We start from the raw sequence: 20067 nt of genomic DNA on the forward strand, positions 1-20067 counted from the left end.
GAAGACTGATGAATTCTAGCAAAACGAAACTTGCAAATTATCTATTCAGTGGTTGTTTAAAGAGACAATTCTGCGGATGCCTGGCGCAGCTTAATACTATTGGTTGTCTCTAACACTCAATACTACGTTAGCAAGGATCCCTATCTAAGATCAGCAAACAATTATACGCGCCTAGCACCTGTTTCGATGTAAGAAAGAAGCAGTTTTCTGTTTACTCACAATCAGCTAACATTAATGAACCAACACTTTCAGATACATAGTATTACACTGGTAATAGTTTTGAATCCCAAATACAAAATTGTGAATCAATGATTCACATTACCACACTAACACATACTAAAAAAAACAAACTTAATACTTTGTAGTTCATTCGATTTTTCTCCAAAATCACAGACTGTAGTCGATTATCGTTCATCCAAATCTTCATCATCATTTTTGTAAGATACTAAAGTGTTAACCTTGTGAATCTGCATAAAAAGTTCATTTTTTGTGTTAGACTCTCAGAAAAACAACATTATACATATAATTAAGAAATTAGGAAACTACTACTTTTAGAAAAGTACTGCTGTTTCAATTTTGTTTTACCTTGGTATCAAAAGAATGTAATTTCACCATTTGAGGGTTGGAAATCAATTTGGGATCACTCTCAATCCAAGTGAGAGGAGCAGCTACATCCTTGTCAGTGTATGCCAACACGTCGAAAACACCTGTGTAACATAACAAAGACATTGCAAACAAAACAATTAGTTGGATCATTCTCATACTCTCCCTATTACTCGATCTTAGTAAGGGTGAAACTGGTAAACCACACAATAAATTACGATAACTTTTTTCGAACATCCTAATATACTAAATGCGCGACTATTATATTTCCCGAAAGACAAAAATAGAAACATTTCAATCATATACAATAATAATAGAAGAAAATCATAGCAGTCATAATTACATGGTTCATCAAGGCAAGGTAAGTAAGTGATGCTAGAAGCAATCTGTCTCATAATTGCTTGTATTTCCCTCATTATTTCCTTGTCACTCTTTTCCCTTGATACCCTGAAATTAAATCATACCCATAAATTAAAATTAATAACAAATTTTATAGTTTTTTTTATTAGAAAATTAACTAAATAAATTTTAATTTATTTTTTTTATACCCAGTTTCTACAACTACATTATCAGTCTCAATACTGAAATTCCATCTTTCAAGAACTTCATTTGTAGATTTACTCATTATCACCAGAACAATCCTCTGTAATTTCCCTGCTTCAAGCCATTCTGCAATCCAATTTCAACAGATAAATAAAAAAAACACAGAAAATCATATTAAATTTAAAAATTCCCAGAAATTTAATCAAATACATTGAGTAGAAAAAAAAAAATCCCAAAAATTCCAAAAAATTAAAAAATTAGAAATTACCTGAAAGTTGAGCAGTAAGATTAGCAATGAAAGATTTAACACCTTCATCTTGAGTAAGAAGCAATGGCAATCCATATTTCTTCACTTTCCCAAAACTTTCTTCTGGGTATACCCCTCGATTATACAGTATACTATTAATAACAAAATTAACAATAATTATAAAATAAATCAATTAATAGTTAGTAAAAAATCAAGAAAAAATTGAAACTTTAATTGATCCCAAATGACGAATTTCTTACCTATTTGCTGCGTACCCTGAAAAATTCAAACAAAAGGGTTTAAGAAAATGGGAAGAAAAATGGGAAATTTCTTTTTTGGAAGAAAATAATTCAAAGTAGGAAAAAATCAAGAAATTTATTACCAAAGAACTCGCTAACGATCGCAGCCGAACCACGAAGAGTGATGATATCCTTAGCAACCGTTTTAGACGCCATTGAAGATTTGCTGATTGTGGGTGTTGATGATGTTTGATTGATTTTTGTGGGTGTTTTTGAAAATGATGAATGAAAAAAAATTGAAGGGTTTTATTTATTGAAGAAATTGAAGTGAATTGAATATGAAAGGGTTTGTAAAATTGGGGATAAAAGTTGATTGATTGATGAATTAAAATAAAATTCTACCAAAAAAGGGGAGAGAAAAAGAGGTAACGGCTAGTTTTTCTGGGTTTTTGGCTCCACTATTACAAGTCTCAAGTCTTAAGTGGGTATCCGAAAACAACGGTCGGACTTGCAATTTGAATATTGTCTGATCCAACGGTTAAGAGAGGCTCACACATGTGGTTGTAGATTTACACGTACTACAATTACAAATTTACAATGTGTGAAGTTTTATTTTTCCTTATGAAATTCCTTTTTCTTCATATTGTATCGGGTCCGATATTTGACTTGAAGATTGAGTATTCCCCGAATCTATTGGTTTGATTTATAGGTTTACGTTAGTGGTTAAAATATATTCAGTCCGAAAATGGTATCAGTTCGAGTAATCATCTATATGCGCTAATCTCCTATATTAATTGATGAGACTTTTGTGACAAATATTGGCCCTTTTAGGTGTTTTAGGTATCTTAATGTGTAGATCTCTTTTTCATTATTGATCCTTTATCATGGCATTAGCTTGGGAGCTTAATTAGCCTCAACATTCGGGTGAAAGAACCAGGTGACTATTAGACATTAGCAAGTTTGCATATTGGGTTAAATTTTAGTGATTTCAATTCCATTCAATTTGACTATTTGAGGGACCTAAATGGCTCAAACCAAATTGAGGGACGTAAATGCAATTTTGGTGAAAGTTGACGGATCTCCTTTTGGCTTTACTCGTTAAAATGATTCAAGAAATATTAATTCACTACTAATAATAATGTTGGTAGATAAGCATGCCTTTAAATAAAATTGGAATCTAGATTTATCTTACCTTACAAAGAGATTCTAATTTCTTTACCCTTATATAATTGGAGGGGAATCATGGCTGTTTTATAAGTGTATACTTCATTTTTTTAAATAAAAAATATTAATTGTTTAAAGGGTAGCCTAATATTTTTTTTTTTTAGTTAGATAGTGTTTTTATGCGCCGATCTAATCATCTATATAGTCTATATATGAATATATTACCAAAAAAAATAGCATAGTAGGTGCATATAGCTCCATTGAAAGTGACCAACTTGTATATTAAATTGATATTCCAAATACTTACTTATAAGTTAGTATAATACTACCAGGCCACTTATTAATTAATTAGCTACTAAGATTGGTTTGGTTTGATGTAGACAAAATAATTTCAGAACTATATATATTATATGTTTGTAGGATTATTAATTCATTTATCCTTCTGTGCATAAATCCACATGTAGAGTAACAAAATAATAATACTACTATTAGTGTACGTAATTCACTCATGTATACCGCATCTTTACATTGTATTAGACTATTGCATTCACTGATAGAATAATACAAGTATTAGTTCTAATTTAAACTAATCTTACAACTTTTCAAAACATCTATCTATACTTTTATAGTGATTATTTACATCTATCTTATCTATCCAACTAATTAAAATCATTTTGTCTGTAAAATATATCCAGTATATTAGCACGAGTATATTTAAAAAAAAACTAGCAGAAGATTATGAGATAATCAGAGGAATGGCCAAAGGTAATTGGAAAGAGGGCTTGCCTATTCCTTCCCATGAAAATACCCAAAATAAAAGATGTAAATGGCAAACACGTCCAAGCTAGGACAAAAAAGAGCACGTGAGGGGCACACATGAATAGTGGGTTGGCTTAGAGAATGCACACGCCTACTTTTATCTTCCACGTACTCTATTTAATCTCTAGTCTTTGAGAAGATGCTTCACCACTATTCTCTTAGCTTAACATAAGCACTTTTTTTGGAGGTTGTTTTCATCCTTTTATTTACAAGAGAAGAAAAGTAAAAGTTGAATAGGACAATAGAAGGTATTAAGAAGCTATGAAATAAATAGAGAGAGTGATTAGTGATAGATGATAAATTGTGAAAAAAGAATTTGATGTAATTTGATATGGAGTCGGTAGTCACATAGATTACTTATTTACTTATTAAAAGACTCGACAAAAATTAATTTCTGATATCTAAATTGTTTTATTGCTATTAATAAGTGCGATATAATAATTTTTTTTTTTATTTTTTTTAATTTTTTTTAAATCAATATATCTAGCTTTGATGGTGAATCTTAATTTTTTTTTTAATAATATATAAATTTATAATCTATTATAATAATAATAATAATAATAATAATAATAATAATAATAATAATAATAATAATAATAATCATTATTATTATTATTATTATTATTTGGTACCTTGAGATAAGTCAAATAGAATATGTGACTGTATTACAAAGGTTGTAAAATTATGAATCTCTATTATTATATAAACCAATTTTTTACAAGTTGTTGAATATGTTTGTGAAATGTAAGTTATATTAACGAACATTTACATCTACTCTATTGAGGTGAAAGTTCATATTCTTTTATGCATTCTTGCACCCAAATAAAAAAAAAAAAAAAAAAAAAAAAAAAAAAAAAAAAAAAAACGGTTTTTGATCTTTTAGATTTTCCGCCCAATAAAATGCTCTAATTAGAAGTTGACAACTGGTGAGAAATAACTAGATTTTGTAAAGAACCCTTTTATATTGAAATGAATTGATAGGACAATTGAAGATACATGATGAGGCTAGAGTGGCACTTAGTGAAGAGTTAGCTTCAAGTACTAGTGAATTATTAGAGTATGTATATATGATTTGATTCTATTACATTTGACAAAAAAATTTATTCAAAAACAAATAAATTAGTGGACCTAAAATTAAAGAAATGACATTATATTATTCTCTTCCCATGTGTACTAAAGATCAAATGACCAACCAATATTCCACTAGTTCGGTAGGTAGGTACGTAAGATATAAGATTGGAAATTGGATATTGGGTTATCCAGACAATAGTACGAGAAAATTTATAAATGTTTGTACAAAATACGTACAAATTAAATTATTAATATCTTTATTTCACAAAATAATAAAGTATAAAATAATTTTATTTGAACCTAATCCAATAACATTTTAGCTAGCAACATTTGTTTATATAGGTTATAAGAAATACAAATCAAAGTAATTTATGTTATAATTAAGATGTTGAAATCGAGTCAATGTCTAAATATAACAAAACTAACAACTAAACTGATAGAAAAATATAAAATAACTTAAATCATAAGATAAATATTTTATCTACAATAAAACTAGCTACACTAAAATGTTTGTCTTTTATTCCTTTGTTGTTATTTTGATTCAGCTTTAAAGCAAAGCACAAATCAATCAAACAATTGTTACAAAAAAGACTAGTTGAACAACTCTCAACTATCAATATACAAATCACCTCCCTCATCCTTAATTTATCATTCTGTCTACTTTAAGATTACTATTATACTATTATCTACATTGTTCATCTTCAGAATAATTATTACGAACAAATTTGAGCTCAGATCTTTAGTATTAACTTCAGAACCGGTAGATAGGCATGTGCGATATTTATCTTTATCCATTCAATCATTCCGTGGATTATAACATCGATGTCACCAAAATGAAGACATATGTGAAGTCACACGTAATAATGCTATAAATATGGACATGTAACACATGTTTAGTCACACATAGAGCAAAACTCAGAAAGAAAGTACACTACACTGCAGTAGATTAGTATTTATTTCATAAATATAAATATGGTCCCCTTTTTGTTTTTATGTTACACAAAAATTAATTTTCTAGGATAATTTTTTAATTTATTAGGTGTTGAATAAATCAAAAAAATATAAAGGTGACATACCAAAACACAAGCCATCTTGTGTAAAGCATAGATCAGTTTGTTCACAACTGCTCAAAGCCACGTGCTAGTGAAAAATTCTCCTCCTATAATCTTTGAACTGATTCAAATTCCAAAGTTTTCATATCTGAATTAGTCAGGTAATCATAACATAATCATTTTTGATACAAATATAATTTTACTATATAGTTTTTATTTCATTTTCAAGTCTTATTATATATACACAAGGTTGTTAGGCCTTGTAATTTGAACTGGGTTTTTTTGTTAGTTCCAATATTAATTGATTAAGCCTGATTCCAATGGCTTTTTTGCAGGTTTCTAAAAATGGGTTTTGATTTTCATAGAGTTTTAGAGTGTTTATCAATGGAGGTTGTTCTTGAGGTAGCTAATGTAGTGTTCTGTACATTGTTCTTGTCATGGGTTTTCGTCGAGTTGTTGCAGAAGTCGATTAGAAGGAGATATAATGCAGTAGAATCCACAGAAATGTTAGCAAGTTATGGTAGAAATGATTCAAATTTGTACACTAGATTAGTAACACCATTTTGCAGTTCAATATTGTCCATCTTATATTTGTGTTATGTTCTGTATGAGATGTTTTGGTGCCATAAAACTATCTCATATAGTTCAATTTCTACTGCATTTACTTGGGTTTTGTCTACCTTAATTCTTGTTTATTCTAGAGAAAAAATTCTCAAAGAAGACAAGAAATGGCCTTTGGTTCTTATTGTATGGTGGGTCTATTCCTTGGTTTTTTATATGGTTTTGGTCACACATTATATTATAACCCATTTAACATCTATAAACATGAACATTATAGATTTCCCAGAAGCCGAATTTGTTGATTTCTTGGGTTTTCCACTGTCACTTCTTTTATGCTTCAATGGGTTGTATGGTTGTTGTATTAGAAGTTATGTACATGAACTTGAGCAGCCATTGTTGACTCCTGAACAAGAGGGTAGTACTAAAGAGTTGTCTGCATTCAGCAACTGTAGTTTTTGGGGTAAAATCACGTTTTCGTGGCTTAATCCACTTTTTAGACTTGGTAGGACTCAGCTGCTGGTGTTAGCTGATATCCCATCAGTACCTCAGTCAGAAACTGCAGAAAATGCCTCATCTTTGTTGGAAGAATCGCTTCGAAAGCAGAAGATCAATGTCTTCTCCTTGTCAAATGCTGTATTTTGCAGCATGTGGAGATCTTTGCTCACCAATGCCTTCTTTGCTGGTATGTTTCTCTGTTTAATTAACTACATAATCGAATTTTAAGAATCTTCGGCTTTAATATGTTGTGCTGATCTTGCTGTTTGTAAATTCATGCTGTTCTGTTTTAAGATTGTGCTTGATTTATTTTTTTCCAGGGGCCAATACTATTGCTTCATATATGGGTCCTTTGCTCATCACCCACTTTGTTGATTACCTTTCGACAAAGGCTGATGATTCGAGCTACTATGATGGCATGACACTTCCTGTAGTTTTCTTCATTGCTAAGTGCATTGAGTCCATATCACAGAGGCAATGGTATTTTGGTGCTTCTCGCATTGGTATTCGAGTTAGAGCAGCTACCATTGCCTTGGTGTACAAGAAGTCTCTCAACATTAAACTGTATGCTGTTGGGCAAGGCAATGGGAAAATTATCAACTTGATTAACGTCGATGCTGAGAGACTTGGAGACTTCTTCTTATATATACATCGCATTTGGCTACTTCCCTTGCAAGTGTCCCTTGCACTAATTATTCTATACATAAATCTTGGTGCCGCGCCTGCCATTGCTGCTCTAGCTTCCACGATCTTGGTAATGGTATGCAACACACCATTGGCTAGTAGGCAAGAGATGCTACATTCCAAGATCATGGAAGCTAAAGACTCGAGAATCAAAGCTACTATGGAAACTTTGAAGAGCATGAGAGTACTTAAATTGCATTCTTGGGAATCTTCTTTTATGGAGAAAATCTTGAAATTGAGAGAGACCGAGAAGTCTTGGTTGAGTAAGTATCTCTACACATGTTCTGCAGTTGCTTTCTTGTTTTGGGCTTCGCCAACATTAGTTTCAGTGGTTACATTTGGTGTTTGCATTTTGGTGAAGACACCGTTAACTTCAGGAACTGTCCTCTCTGCTCTTGCTACGTTTAGGATTCTGCAAGAGCCTATATATAATCTGCCAGAACTGATATCAATGATAGCTCAAACAAGAGTCTCAGTTGCTCGACTTGAGAACTTCCTAAGAGATGAAGATCAGATGAAGTTGTTGGCATACCGTAAATTTAGAGCATCTACACTTGCACTTGATATTGAGAGTGGAGAATATACTTGGGACACTAGCAATCATTATGCAAGAAAACCAACAATCAGAATAAGTGAGCAGCTAAAAATAGATAAGGGTTGCAAGGTTGCTGTTTGTGGGTCAGTTGGTTCAGGGAAATCGAGCTTGTTTTGTAGCATTCTCGGGGAAATTCCAAGAATCTCTGGCAGGGAGATTAAGGTGTATGGAACAAAAGCCTATGTTCCACAGAATTCATGGATACAAACTGGTACTGTAAGGGATAACATATTGTTTGGGAAGGACATGAATAAGGCATTTTATGAGGAGGTTTTGGAAGCATGTGCACTGAACAAAGACCTTCAGATGTGGACTGATGCTGATATGTGTGTAGTCGGAGAGAGAGGTATCAATCTAAGTGGAGGTCAGAAACAACGAATTCAGCTTGCTAGGGCGATCTATAGTGATGCAGATGTCTATTTCCTTGATGATCCATTCAGTGCCGTTGATGCACTCACTGGTGCACACCTGTTCAAGGCAAGTATTACAGCTTTCTTTTTGTTTTCTTTGACTGAATTTTTCATTTAATATAACTGATGTAAAATCTTGCACACAAAAGAATGATTTATCCATTAAATTTTTTGAGCTCTTTATATATATATTTTTCCCTTTTCATACATAATTTGTTTACATATATACTGATATAGTTAATTGGACATGTATGTTATGCAGAAGGCTCTGATGCAAATGTTGTCTGAGAAGACTGTGGTATACATAACCCATCAGCTGGAATTCTTGGATGCAGCAGACGTCGTTCTGGTAATTTTGCTGTCAGATTAGTACCCAACTCAACCTTTTTTTGATGGATATTAAAGCTTATGTTTAATTACAATTCTATAGGTGATGAAAGACGGAAGAATTGTTCAATCAGGAAGATATGAAGATTTGATTACAGACCCAGATGGTGAACTTGTCAGACAAATGGATGCTCACCAAAAATCACTAGAACAAGTAAATACCAATGATGGTGTATTTCATAATTCAACTGCAAAAACATCTTCAGTTCCTCTGGCAGAACTTATAGAAGAAAACTCTTCATGCTCGATTCAGTATGACAAGCTAGCACAAAGCAATGAAGAGGAAGCTGTAAGAGGACGAGTTAATTGGCATGTATATTCGACTTTCATCACTGCTGCATACAGAGGAGGTCTTGTTCCAGTCATCCTGCTATGTCAGATTCTTTTTCAGGGATTACAGATGGGTAGCAGCTACTGGCTTGCTTGGGCGACAGAGGAAGAAGGTCGAGTCAGCCATAAACAACTGATGGCTATTTTTGTTTTGCTTTCGGGTGGAAGTTGTGTCTTTATATTAGGGAGGACTATATTTCTCTCCACGATTTCCATCGAGACTGCACAACAGATGTTCCTAAGTATGATTAAATCAGTGTTCCGTGCTCCTATATCTTTTTTCGACTTCACACCAACCAGTAGAATACTCAGCAGGGTAACAAATCTACTAAAACTAGTTATCATGGTATTTAACAACTCTTGTGTGTCTTTCTGACTCCTTTTTACGGTTTCTTCTCCCTTGCAGTCTTCTACAGATCAAAGTACCGTGGATATGGACATCCCTTACAGATTAGCTGGACTAGTATTTGCTCTAATTCAACTACTTAGTATAATTATTCTCATGTCTCAAGTTGCTTGGCAAATCATTCTTGTCTTTGTTGCTGTTATTGCCATCTCCTGTTGGTATCAGGTAATTAAGCATATAATATGACATTGTGAATTTGTATGCTTATCTTAGTATATGCATTGCAAAGCCGATGATATCTCCAATCTGCTGCAGGCATATTATATAACAACTGCGAGGGAGCTGGCCAGGATGGTTGGTATTCGTAAATCTCCTATACTCCACCATTACTCTGAGAGTATGGTGGGTTCTCCAACTATCCGGTGCTTTAATCAAGAGGGCCGTTTTTATGAGAAAATTCTAAGTTTGGTGAATGATTATTCACGAGTTACCTTCCACAACATTGCTGCTATGGAATGGCTTTCTGTTAGGATAAACTTTTTGTTCAACTTGGTGTTCTTCATTGTTTTAGTCATCTTAGTGATGTTGCCAAGATCAGCCATTGATCCAAGTAAGCTTCTTCACCAGTTTCGTTTGTCTGTGTTTTATTTGTAGCGCTTTAACATAGGATAACTGAGCTAACTTCAACAAACAAAGCATCTTACTACTAGTTTTCAATTAAAATAACTAGTATTAAGATGCTTCCAATGCTACTTTCTGATACTACTAGGATAGTACACCCTTTTGATTATTGCTTCTAATGCTACTTTCTGATTAAAAGTTTGTATTTCTGTTTTTAGGCTTGTCGGGACTGGCTGCCACGTATGGACTAAATATGAGTGTCCTGCAAGCTTGGATAATATGGAACTTATGTAATGTGGAGAACAAAATGATCTCAGTTGAAAGGATTCTTGACTTTGCACGACTACCAAGTGAAGCTCCATCAGTTATAGAAGACTGCAGGCCTGAATCAGATTGGCCTACTGAAGGATTTATTCAATTTGAGAACCTACATGTCCGGTATTCCCCTGCTCTTCCCATGGTGCTCAAAGGAATCACCTGCACCGTACCTGCAAAGATGAAAGTTGGAGTTGTAGGAAGAACAGGCAGTGGAAAATCAACTCTTATACAAGCCCTTTTCCGGGTGGTTGATCCTTCAAAGGGACGCATTCTCATTGATGGACTCGATATTTGTATGTTAGGGCTGAAAGATTTAAGATCTAGGCTAAGTATTATACCCCAAGACCCTACTCTCTTCCAAGGAAATGTGAGGGCTAATTTGGATCCACTCGAGGAGCATTCTGATCAAGAGATATGGGAGGTACGCACATAACAGCTTTACTGTATTCCCTAAATTGTTCATTTCGTCTTAAAGAAGAGAACAGTAATAACCTGTATGATGTCCAACTTGTGCAGGTACTCAACAAGTGCCACGGTCTTGCTAGTATTATAAGGCAGGATGCACGGCTTCTTGATGCCCCTGGTATTAGAACTTTCTGATTCATGATATATATGTATAAAACTTTATTCGTATTTCTCATGAAATCTTTGCTAATTGTGACAGTTGCTGAAGATGGAGAAAATTGGAGTGTAGGGCAAAGGCAGTTGGTTTGTCTAGGGAGGGTGCTTCTACAGAGGAGAAGAATACTAGTCTTGGATGAAGCTACTGCATCTGTTGATACTGCAACTGATAATCTGATTCAGAAGACTGTCAAAGAGGAAACAAGTGGATGTACTGTAATAACTGTCGCGCACAGGATACCTACAGTCATTGACAATGATCTTGTCTTAGTTCTCGATCAAGGTAAGATTTTTTGCTGTTTAAAATTAATCCATTGACAACATTGATATTGATAAAAGTTGTAGCCTGTTGTTGTGTACTTCTGGCTGTATTGTCTATTTGTCTGAGTGAAATGTTGCAAATTCGAATGATAAATGCAGGCAGGATCGCCGAGTATGACTCTCCTTCTGAATTGTTGAAAGACAGTTCAACTGCATTCTCAAAGCTGGTGAAGGAATTTCTCTGTAGATCATCCAAGCATTTCGACGAGATATAGGAACAGGTGTATAAAATTTTTGTAGAGAATTATGACAGATTATAACTCAAATTGTGATTCCTCCCACACCAAGGTAAACAAAAGCCTCAAGGTACAATTGTTGAAGAACAGAAGAGCGAGCAAGTAGGCAAGTAGCTTAGATTTCGATGTGTGACATATATGTATGTACGACTGTACAAGTAGTTCTTAACCTTGAGCATATAGCAAAGTAGGAATGTCAAATTTTTTAGTCTAAATCGAGTAGATCAAACATGATATGGATGTCATGAATTACTGATGTATGTTACTACAAATTTTATAATGTAAATAAGAAATAAGAGATTTTTGCAAGTTTATAATGTAAACAATCAATGTCTTATTAAAAATGATCAATACTTGATTCTAAATCCTTTAGTATGAGGCCAACTTGATCTAGAATCCTTGACCCAAACCCGATGACTAGAACCGAATGACCCGAACCATGACCCGAAATTGACCCAAAAACATCAACTCAAAATTGACCCGAACCCCGAAATCAACCCGACCTGACCCATACCCGACCCAAAAATGGATTTGACCCAACACCGAACTGATTCGACCTGACTTCGAAATTGACCCAAAATGTTTGACCTGAACAAATCCGAAACCCGAAATGTTCTGAATTAAAATTACCTCAAATTAACTAAAAATGTCTGGTGCCAAAAATGACTTAAATTGTTCATCTAATCATCTCCAACTGTAGCCAAGCTCATAAAACGAATTGATAGTTCTTATTATAACAATAACAAGATATATACTTATCATATTGAGCTTGATCCACAAATGGAACAATCCGAACATGACCCAACTCGATTTCGACCCAATCTGAACATGACCCAATCATACTCAACTCGAAAATGGCCTAACCCGAAATCGATCCAACCCGAATGATCCATAAGCCTGGTGTAATTTGATCTATTGTACACAATATGACAATGTAAAACGAACTAAATCCGGAAAAATCAGATTAGTGTAAAAGGTTACCAATCCGTTTAATTAATCAGGTTAACATGACTTTATACGACATGTTTGATAAAATAGGTTATGTTAGGGCCTGTTCGCATTTACTTAATTTCAGTTCAGTTCAGTTCAGCTCTTAATTTCCTTCTCTCATAAAATATTCATTTCAGCTCAATTCAATTCAGTTCAGTTCCAATCAATTCAGTTCAGCTCCAATCAGTTCAGTTCAGTTCAGATCAGCTCAGTTCAGTAAATGTAAACATGTCCTTAGTGTTTAGGTTTCACAATCCCTTTATCTTTGACATAAACACGAAAACAATTTGACACGACACATTTACCATCTCTAATTAAGCTATTTTTTTTGACGCGACATATTTGTCTCTAATTAAGCTTAGCTGCCGTGATCACCTAAATACTTTTGGGCCGGGCTCACCAAAACAGTGGTTCTTGAGTAAAGTTAGTGTTTGGTCGTGTGTGGCCCAAGTCCAAGTTCTACTTTTTTTTTTCTCCTTTTTTAAATTAGTAATGATCTGTTACATTCTATAAAGGTGCAACAATAGTTGTTAATTCTTTTTTTTTTTTTTTTTTGATGAAGTTGTTAATTCTTATTCTTATTATTATTATTATTATTTTTAAAGGATATTATTCTTATTTTATAATAAGAAACTAGAACAATCGTTGAAAATTCTTATACTACCTCCGTTACACATTATTTGCAACGATTTGACATAAAGTAGGGAGGAAAAATATCTAATCGTTGCAAATAATATGTAATGGAGGTAGTATATTTTTTATTTCCAAAACTTCGAAAATAAAAATATATTTAAATAATTATAAATTTATTTAATTAAAAATAATGAATAAAATAAATAATCTCAATCATCCATAAAAAAAACTATGGTAGTCAAAAGTCATAAAAATACATTAGAATAATTTATTTGGCTGTCTTGTGGTCTTCATCAGGGATGTGAATCATGTCATCTGATCAAACTCATCACAATTCAATGTCAATATTATCCTATCTTCCTTTTCATGGCCTGGCTTTGTCCTTGCTATTTCCCTCTGTTTTCTTTAATAATTTCTATTGCTTGAAATCGAATATATTGTTTGAGGTATGTTAATTATCACTTGAAATTTAGTGCAATGGCAAAGGATCAACTTCTAATGTATACTTCCTCCGTTTTCTTATACTTGCAACAGTTTGACTTTTATACTATTCATGTACTTCACTTTGACTAGCTTTGACGATTTATAGCTAAGAAAAAATATAGTCATGTGTGATCTTGCTAGATTCGTCTCGTTTTATACTATTTTAATATCTAACGTTTATAATTTTTACATATTGCTAATTAAAGATATAAACGATTGTAATAATGCATTGGCAAGCGTGAAAAGAGAAGTGTTGCAAGTAAAAAAAAAACAGAGGAAGTATATATCTTAATCTAGAAGTGATCTTATTCAAGTTGGAAGTGATATATAACGTCGTCTAAGGGCCTGTTCTCTTACGTTGAAATTCAGTTCAGTTCAGTTCAGCTGAGTTCAGTTCAGTTCAGCTCCTAATTTCCTTCTCTTATAAAATGTTCAGTTCAGTTCAGCTGAGTTCAGTTCAGTTCAGTTCAGCTGAGTTCAGTCAATGAGAACAGGCCCTAAGACCCTGTTCACTTCACCTTAAAAAAATAATATTCAGTAAAAATAATTTTTATTTTAAATTAATTTCAATTCAGTAAAAATCAGTAAACTTAAACAAGAAATATAATAGAAAATCAGTTAAAAAAAATTCAGTTCAGTATAAATAAATTAAGTTCAACAAAAATAATTTCAGTTCAGTAAAAATAATTTCAGTTCAACAAATATAAGGTGAATTGAACGGGGCTTAACACATGTAGATCTTAGATAAGGGTTACTCAAGTTCAAATTAAGCCCTATTCACCTCACCACAAAAATATAAAGTCAGTAAAAATAATCTTTGTTTAGCGAAAATAAGTTTAGTTCTTGATCAAGGTAAGTTAAATATGAAGTAAAAGATTGATATTGATAAATTCCATTGATAAATGCTGTAATCTGTTTATTGATAAATCCAAGAGGAGCAGAAGCCTCAAGGTACTATTGTTGAAGAACAGAAGAGCGAGCAGGTAGCTTATGTTGCTATATGTGACATATATGTAATGTATGACTGTACGAGTAGTTCTTAACCTTGAGCATACAGAGAATTAAGGATGATAAATTTTTCATTTTAACGATTTAGTCTAACTCGAGAAGATCAAACATTATCTGGATGTAATGAATTAATGATGTATGTTACTACAAACTTTTTAATGTAAATAAGAAAATTAACAGATTGTTACAATTTTACAATTTTGAAAATGTTTGCCTTCTATAAACCATGGATCTAACAGTTTCTTTGTAGCCTACCATAGTTATATAATTGGCAAAAGGTGATATAAATCAAAAACAAATTGTGGGTTAATGATAAGCGTTTACACTCTGTTTAATTTATAGGTCATCACAACATAGGTTTATTTTTATTTAATTAAAAAGGCCGGGATAATGTTGATGATGAGATTTCCAACATGACTTAACCCGCCTTTAAAAAAAATTAACCGACCATAGCAAAATTCCATATGAGACTTAATTCTATTGTAGAGGACATGACAATACGATATGAATTGGCCTAGAAAAAAAAAAAAAAAAAAAAGGTTATTGTCAAAGATTACCGATCCATATAATTAAGCAAGTCAACACTCAACATAACCCTACATGACATGTTTAATAAAACGGGTCAGTTTTTAGGGTTTTAGAATCGTAGTGGCTCCGATACCATGTCAAACTAGAAAGAATAGAAAGAATAGTGTGTTGTATTTCGTATTCCCGTATACACAAATATATATACAACCTAAATAATTAGGGCGGAACATTACACCGGCCCATTAACGATACATAATATATGGTCCAACATTGGCTGAAGTGTTTCAATCCCTTTAATCTTTTGACACAAACACTAAAGCAATTCAAAGTGACACATTTATTAGCTAATTAAGATTAGCTGCCATGATTACGGAGTACCTCTACAATCTCTATCAAAACAATTTGTTCTTGAATGATGATAGTGTTGGGTTTAGTGTGGCCCAAGTCCATTTTCTATAAGCCCACACTTTTAATGTTGGTGTTCGTGACTACTTATGAGCATGTTGGCATTCTCTAGAAATATTGAGCTTAATCTTGAGCTGATTAATGTTCATAATTATTCCGGAAATATAATCGTAATATACTTTACAAGCACTTACTATCTTTGTTTTATACAAGTACTTCATATTATTGCAACTTTAGAACATTTTATATCTCATACATAATAAAACGGAAACTATTAACCGATAGCAAAATCTATTATTTTTGTGTTTTTGGTGGTAGTAAAATAAAATTTAAATTTTCCTTCAAAAAAATAAATAAATAAAATAAATAAAATTTAAATTTTAGATAGGTTGCAAAAATAAAAATGTTGGTGTTTTTTTTTAATTTTTTTTATTTATATCTAAAGTATTGTGCTTTTTATTATTGGTGATAACAGTCAAATTTTCAAAAAAAAAAAAAAAAAAAAAAAAAAAAAAAAAAAAAATCAAAGTAGTGGTGCTTTTTTTTTTTCAAAAAAAATACGAGATGGTGCTTTTGACTTTTTGGACGAAATATAAGCACATCTGATCTTTCTACCAAAAGTTCAAAAATAAGAAGATTTTGGGCAATTTAAATTATCATATTCCCTAGAGAATAACTTTTAACCTATCATATGTTCATAATAATATTGGATCAAAAAAATAAGTTCATAATAATATCTTAGCTTATCATGTTTCCTAAACTGTAACTTATATTGTCCATGAGACCATGACGCGACAGAATGTCCAAGATTAACTAAAATAATGTAAAAGAAGATGTTTGATTGTTTGATTATCAAAAATGAAGTCTTGTTGGGTCTAAAAAAAAAAAATTAGTACTCCATACTAGCATTATTACATCAAAAGAGCTACTAATTACGAGTAACTCTTTAATAAACTCCCTAGATCAAAATCTGGTTTCTAACAACAAATATCTACCATCACAAACTCGAGCAGTCAAACTTCACTATAGCTTAACAAAATGAATAAAAATTATTATAAAAGAATTAAAGTAAAAGTAAGTAGATTTTAGAAAAAAATCTAAGTATGAGATAGTAAGGAAAACGAAAGGAGTACGTATAGTCATTAAAAAAAAAAGTCATTTTCGTGATCATCAAGCATTCAACTTAAGTATAATTTTCAATTAAATACATTGTTAGACAAGTAGGAAGCCTCCCCTCAAAAAAAAAAAAAAAAAAAAAAAAAAAAAAAAAAAAAAAAAAAAAAGAAGACAAGTAGGAACCCACACTTCCTAAGCATATTAGATGTCCGAGATTAGTTATGCTAGATTAACACAATGTCTTAATATGAGAAACATACCATATAATTTTATTTTATTTTTTTTGGACGGGAATCATACCATATAAATTTAATAACCCTAATATTGATATTTTCTAAAAGATGCAATATTGGTTACACGTACAATACTCGAATTCTCCCATAAAATGTTTTATATATTCCCTTCTTCCATTCCACTCACATATAGTCAAGTAAATATTGACCTTGATTAAATTCTTGGCAAAGTCCGTCGACCAATAGTCCAAAAGTGTACAATAAAGACATAATTAACGAGTGATTAGGAGCTATATAATGGTTTCAAAAAAAAAAGGGAGCTATATATATAATTACAATTTCAATAGATAATGCTTTTAATCATTTATGACTAATATGAATGAAGAAAAGAGAGGTCTCATATAGATAATGTCATCGCTAAAGGACAAATAAAAGGGACCAAATGCTTGAAAATAACAAACAAATTATAGGAAGTCTTTGAAAAAAAGATTGCAAAAATATTCTATGTTTACACGTATATGTGATAATAATGATATTTATATAGATTATGCATGACTAAGGGCATGTTCACATTTACTGAAATGAGTTGAACTAAACTGAATTGAACTGATTGGAGCTGAACTGAACTGAGCTGAAATGAAATGAATATTTTATAAGAGAAGAAAATTAGGAGTTGAACTGAACTGAACTGGACTGATTAGAGCTGAGTTGAACTGAACTGATTGGAGCTTAACTCTAATTAGTTCAGTTCAGTTCAGCTCAGTTCTTATCTTAATTTCCTTATCTCATAAAATATTCAGTTCAGTTCAGCTCCAATAAAGTTCAGTTCAGTTCAATTCAGCTCAATTAGTTCCATCGATCAAGTATTCCTTCTTATTGCGTACAACTTTTGTTGTCTTAAATGAATTCGATCATTTTGTGCAAAACATAATAGTCAAAATGCTACCTAGTTATATCAATAATTTTAAGTTATAACCAATCTTTTAAAAGTTATTTGGGAGACAGCATAAGCAATACATACTCCTTCCTCAATTTTAATTTTCATCTCTGAAGCACACAGCTCACTTTCTCTCTCAAATTTTTGAGTTTCTGCCTAGGGTTTCTAGGGTTTTTTCCTTGTTCTTGGGATTTACACGATCTTGATCCCATTTACTCTCCTTTTCTATTACTTTCTGTTGTTTTACTAGGAAATTTGGTGATTGGCCCCTCAATTCTAAGCCTTTTACTCCTTTGGTATGATTTTTTAATCAAACTATATCCTATCAAAGGTTTCCGTAGTGCTCAAGTTCTTGTTCTTGAGTACCCCACTTCAAACCTTGCTTACTCTTTTTCCCTTGCTTATACACGTGGTGTTCATGCAATTAACATTAGTGTCTCCTTCTCCTTTTGTTAATTAATCTTGGTTTTTTATTCCAAAATTCATCTACTTCCTTTACTCCTCTTTACTCATACTTCTCTGTTCATTCCCCTTTTCTCATACTATCCTGTTTTTTTACTCACAAACCAAACTAAGATTCTACTTTGTTGTCAAGTTCATAATGGCAAATCGAAATTATTGGACAGTTTATCGGATGGGGGTATATTTAAATGAACCTTTGGAGCATTATCTTACGAATATTGATTGGAACAAAGCGGTTATTGGACGTTTCTTTGGGCCCAATCCTCCAAGCCGCACGATCGTTCAACAGATGGTCGATACTCAATGGCTCACACGAGGTAATATTGTTGTCCATTCTACTGGTTGTTACTATGTTTTTGCATGCTCTCATGTTGCGGACGTAGAGGCTTTACTTGAGCAACACACCTTCGTTTTGGATGGTAGAATTTGCAATGTTCGTAGGTGTAATAGATTCACTGTGCCTGCTTCTGTTAATTTCGACATGACTAGATTATGGATTCGTGTTTATGGTCTTCCACTTGGGCTCCTTGATCCGGAGTGGGCTGTTAAAACCCTAGACCTTGTAGGGTTGGTTGAAACACTTGATTATGATGATGATGGGCTTCCCGAAGAACCTGAGTTTCGTGGACAGGTTTTGGTTGATCTTTCTAAGCCTTTAATTCCTGGATGTTTTGTTCCTGGTGAATTTGCTCCCCTTTGGATTTATTTCAGGTACGAAGGAGTTTTTCGATTTTGTAAGAAGTGTGGTTGTGTGGGTCATTATGAGGATTTTTGTAGGACCTCAGATTATGCTGCGGCTAGGCGAATTCATGCTCGAATGGAGTCCTTCAAGGCACAAGGTATGACAGTGCACTTTGATCCTCTTAGGCGACCTTTTTATACTAATATGGTGGAGGGTACTCAAGAAAACTTCAATACTAGGAACACCGCCGTTAATCTTATTGTCTTAGCTCAAGATTTTGAGTATCATGAAGATAGCTCAGATTCTGGTCAGGCTATTAATTCGAATGGTGGGGATAATAGCTCGGGTAATGACGATAATAATAATGCTAATAATCCGGATGATAATGATGACAATGAGGATCATCTCGAGGATGATAATGAAGACAATAATGATGATGATGCCGACACTGACGAGCCTCCGGATAATGATGAAAATGGTGATGCAAATACAGGTATGGATAATGATACTGAGCATGATAGTTCTAACTCTGACTCTTCTGGGCAGGGAGATTACAATCTTCCTAATGGCCATGCTAATGGGGCTGCCAATGGCAATAATGAGGATAATAACGACAACTTTGACCCTGATTTTATTCCCATCAATGGTATCTATCAGAACGGCTACATGACTCACGCAATTGCTGCTGTTACACCTTCTATTTCAGAGCACTCTGCCTCTGAACAGAGCTCTGACTCGTTCACCTCTTGTGAGACGGATCCGACTACACCCGAGTCGTAACACAATCCATTCTCTACTCGGTTTATTGAGGAAAACCGAGCTGCTGCTGCTGAAACTGATCAGAGACGGGCTGCTATTCCTCTAGGAGATCCGTATGCACCTTTTACCTTACCTCGACCTTGCTCCAACTCTGGTGGGGGTTTTTGT

The 20067-nt window shown here is 33.0% G+C and overlaps 2 protein-coding genes across 3 annotated transcripts; one reads left to right on the top strand and one right to left on the bottom strand.

Annotated features, from left to right (window-relative positions):
* Positions 1-268: 268 nt before the first annotated feature.
* LOC145602746 (mitotic spindle checkpoint protein MAD2-like) lies at positions 269-1998 on the bottom strand. The gene is made up of 7 exons (XM_081658911.1): positions 1776-1998; positions 1654-1669; positions 1415-1545; positions 1152-1272; positions 947-1050; positions 586-707; positions 269-467 (listed from the first exon to the last, which is right to left on the bottom strand). The coding sequence occupies exons 1-7, from the start codon at positions 1846-1848 to the stop codon at positions 405-407; spliced, it is 630 nt and encodes a 209-aa protein (XP_081515037.1). The 5' UTR covers positions 1849-1998; the 3' UTR covers positions 269-404.
* A 3769-nt stretch (positions 1999-5767) lies between these two features.
* On the top strand, positions 5768-11975 carry LOC145602099 (putative ABC transporter C family member 15). Of its 2 annotated transcripts, XM_081658248.1 has the most exons (11): positions 5768-5899; positions 6074-6981; positions 7115-8550; positions 8746-8832; positions 8914-9516; positions 9607-9771; positions 9862-10156; positions 10386-10906; positions 11002-11068; positions 11150-11389; positions 11527-11975. In XM_081658248.1, exons 2-11 carry the CDS (start codon positions 6084-6086, stop codon positions 11640-11642), a joined length of 4428 nt encoding a protein of 1475 aa, XP_081514374.1. In that variant the 5' UTR covers positions 5768-5899; positions 6074-6083; the 3' UTR covers positions 11643-11975. The 2 variants fall into 2 exon arrangements, with proteins under 2 accessions (XP_081514374.1, XP_081514373.1); XM_081658247.1 differs by lacking the exon at positions 5768-5899 and having other exon boundaries at positions 5906-6981.
* Positions 11976-20067: the final 8092 nt, after the last annotated feature.

Source organism: Chenopodium album, chromosome 21 (genome assembly GCF_948465745.1).
Source record: "Chenopodium album chromosome 21, dcCheAlbu1.1, whole genome shotgun sequence".
Classification (NCBI taxonomy): domain Eukaryota; kingdom Viridiplantae; phylum Streptophyta; class Magnoliopsida; order Caryophyllales; family Amaranthaceae; genus Chenopodium; species Chenopodium album.

Bases quoted from the DNA above. Each gene is read 5' to 3' on its own strand.
- LOC145602746 (XM_081658911.1), bottom strand. From the start codon at position 1,848: ATGGCGTCTAAAACGGTTGCTAAGGATATCATCACTCTTCGTGGTTCG. The intron at 708-946 runs GTAATTATGACT...TATGTTACACAG, and splicing joins ACCTTGCCTTGATGAACCAT to GTGTTTTCGACGTGTTGGCA. The intron at 468-585 runs GTAAAACAAAAT...CTTTTTATGCAG, and splicing joins TACATTCTTTTGATACCAAG to ATTCACAAGGTTAACACTTT.
- LOC145602099 (XM_081658248.1), top strand. From the start codon at position 6,084: ATGGGTTTTGATTTTCATAGAGTTTTAGAGTGTTTATCAATGGAGGTT. The intron at 9,517-9,606 runs GTAACAAATCTA...TCTCCCTTGCAG, and splicing joins CCAGTAGAATACTCAGCAGG to TCTTCTACAGATCAAAGTAC. The intron at 11,069-11,149 runs GTATTAGAACTT...TAATTGTGACAG, and splicing joins ACGGCTTCTTGATGCCCCTG to TTGCTGAAGATGGAGAAAAT.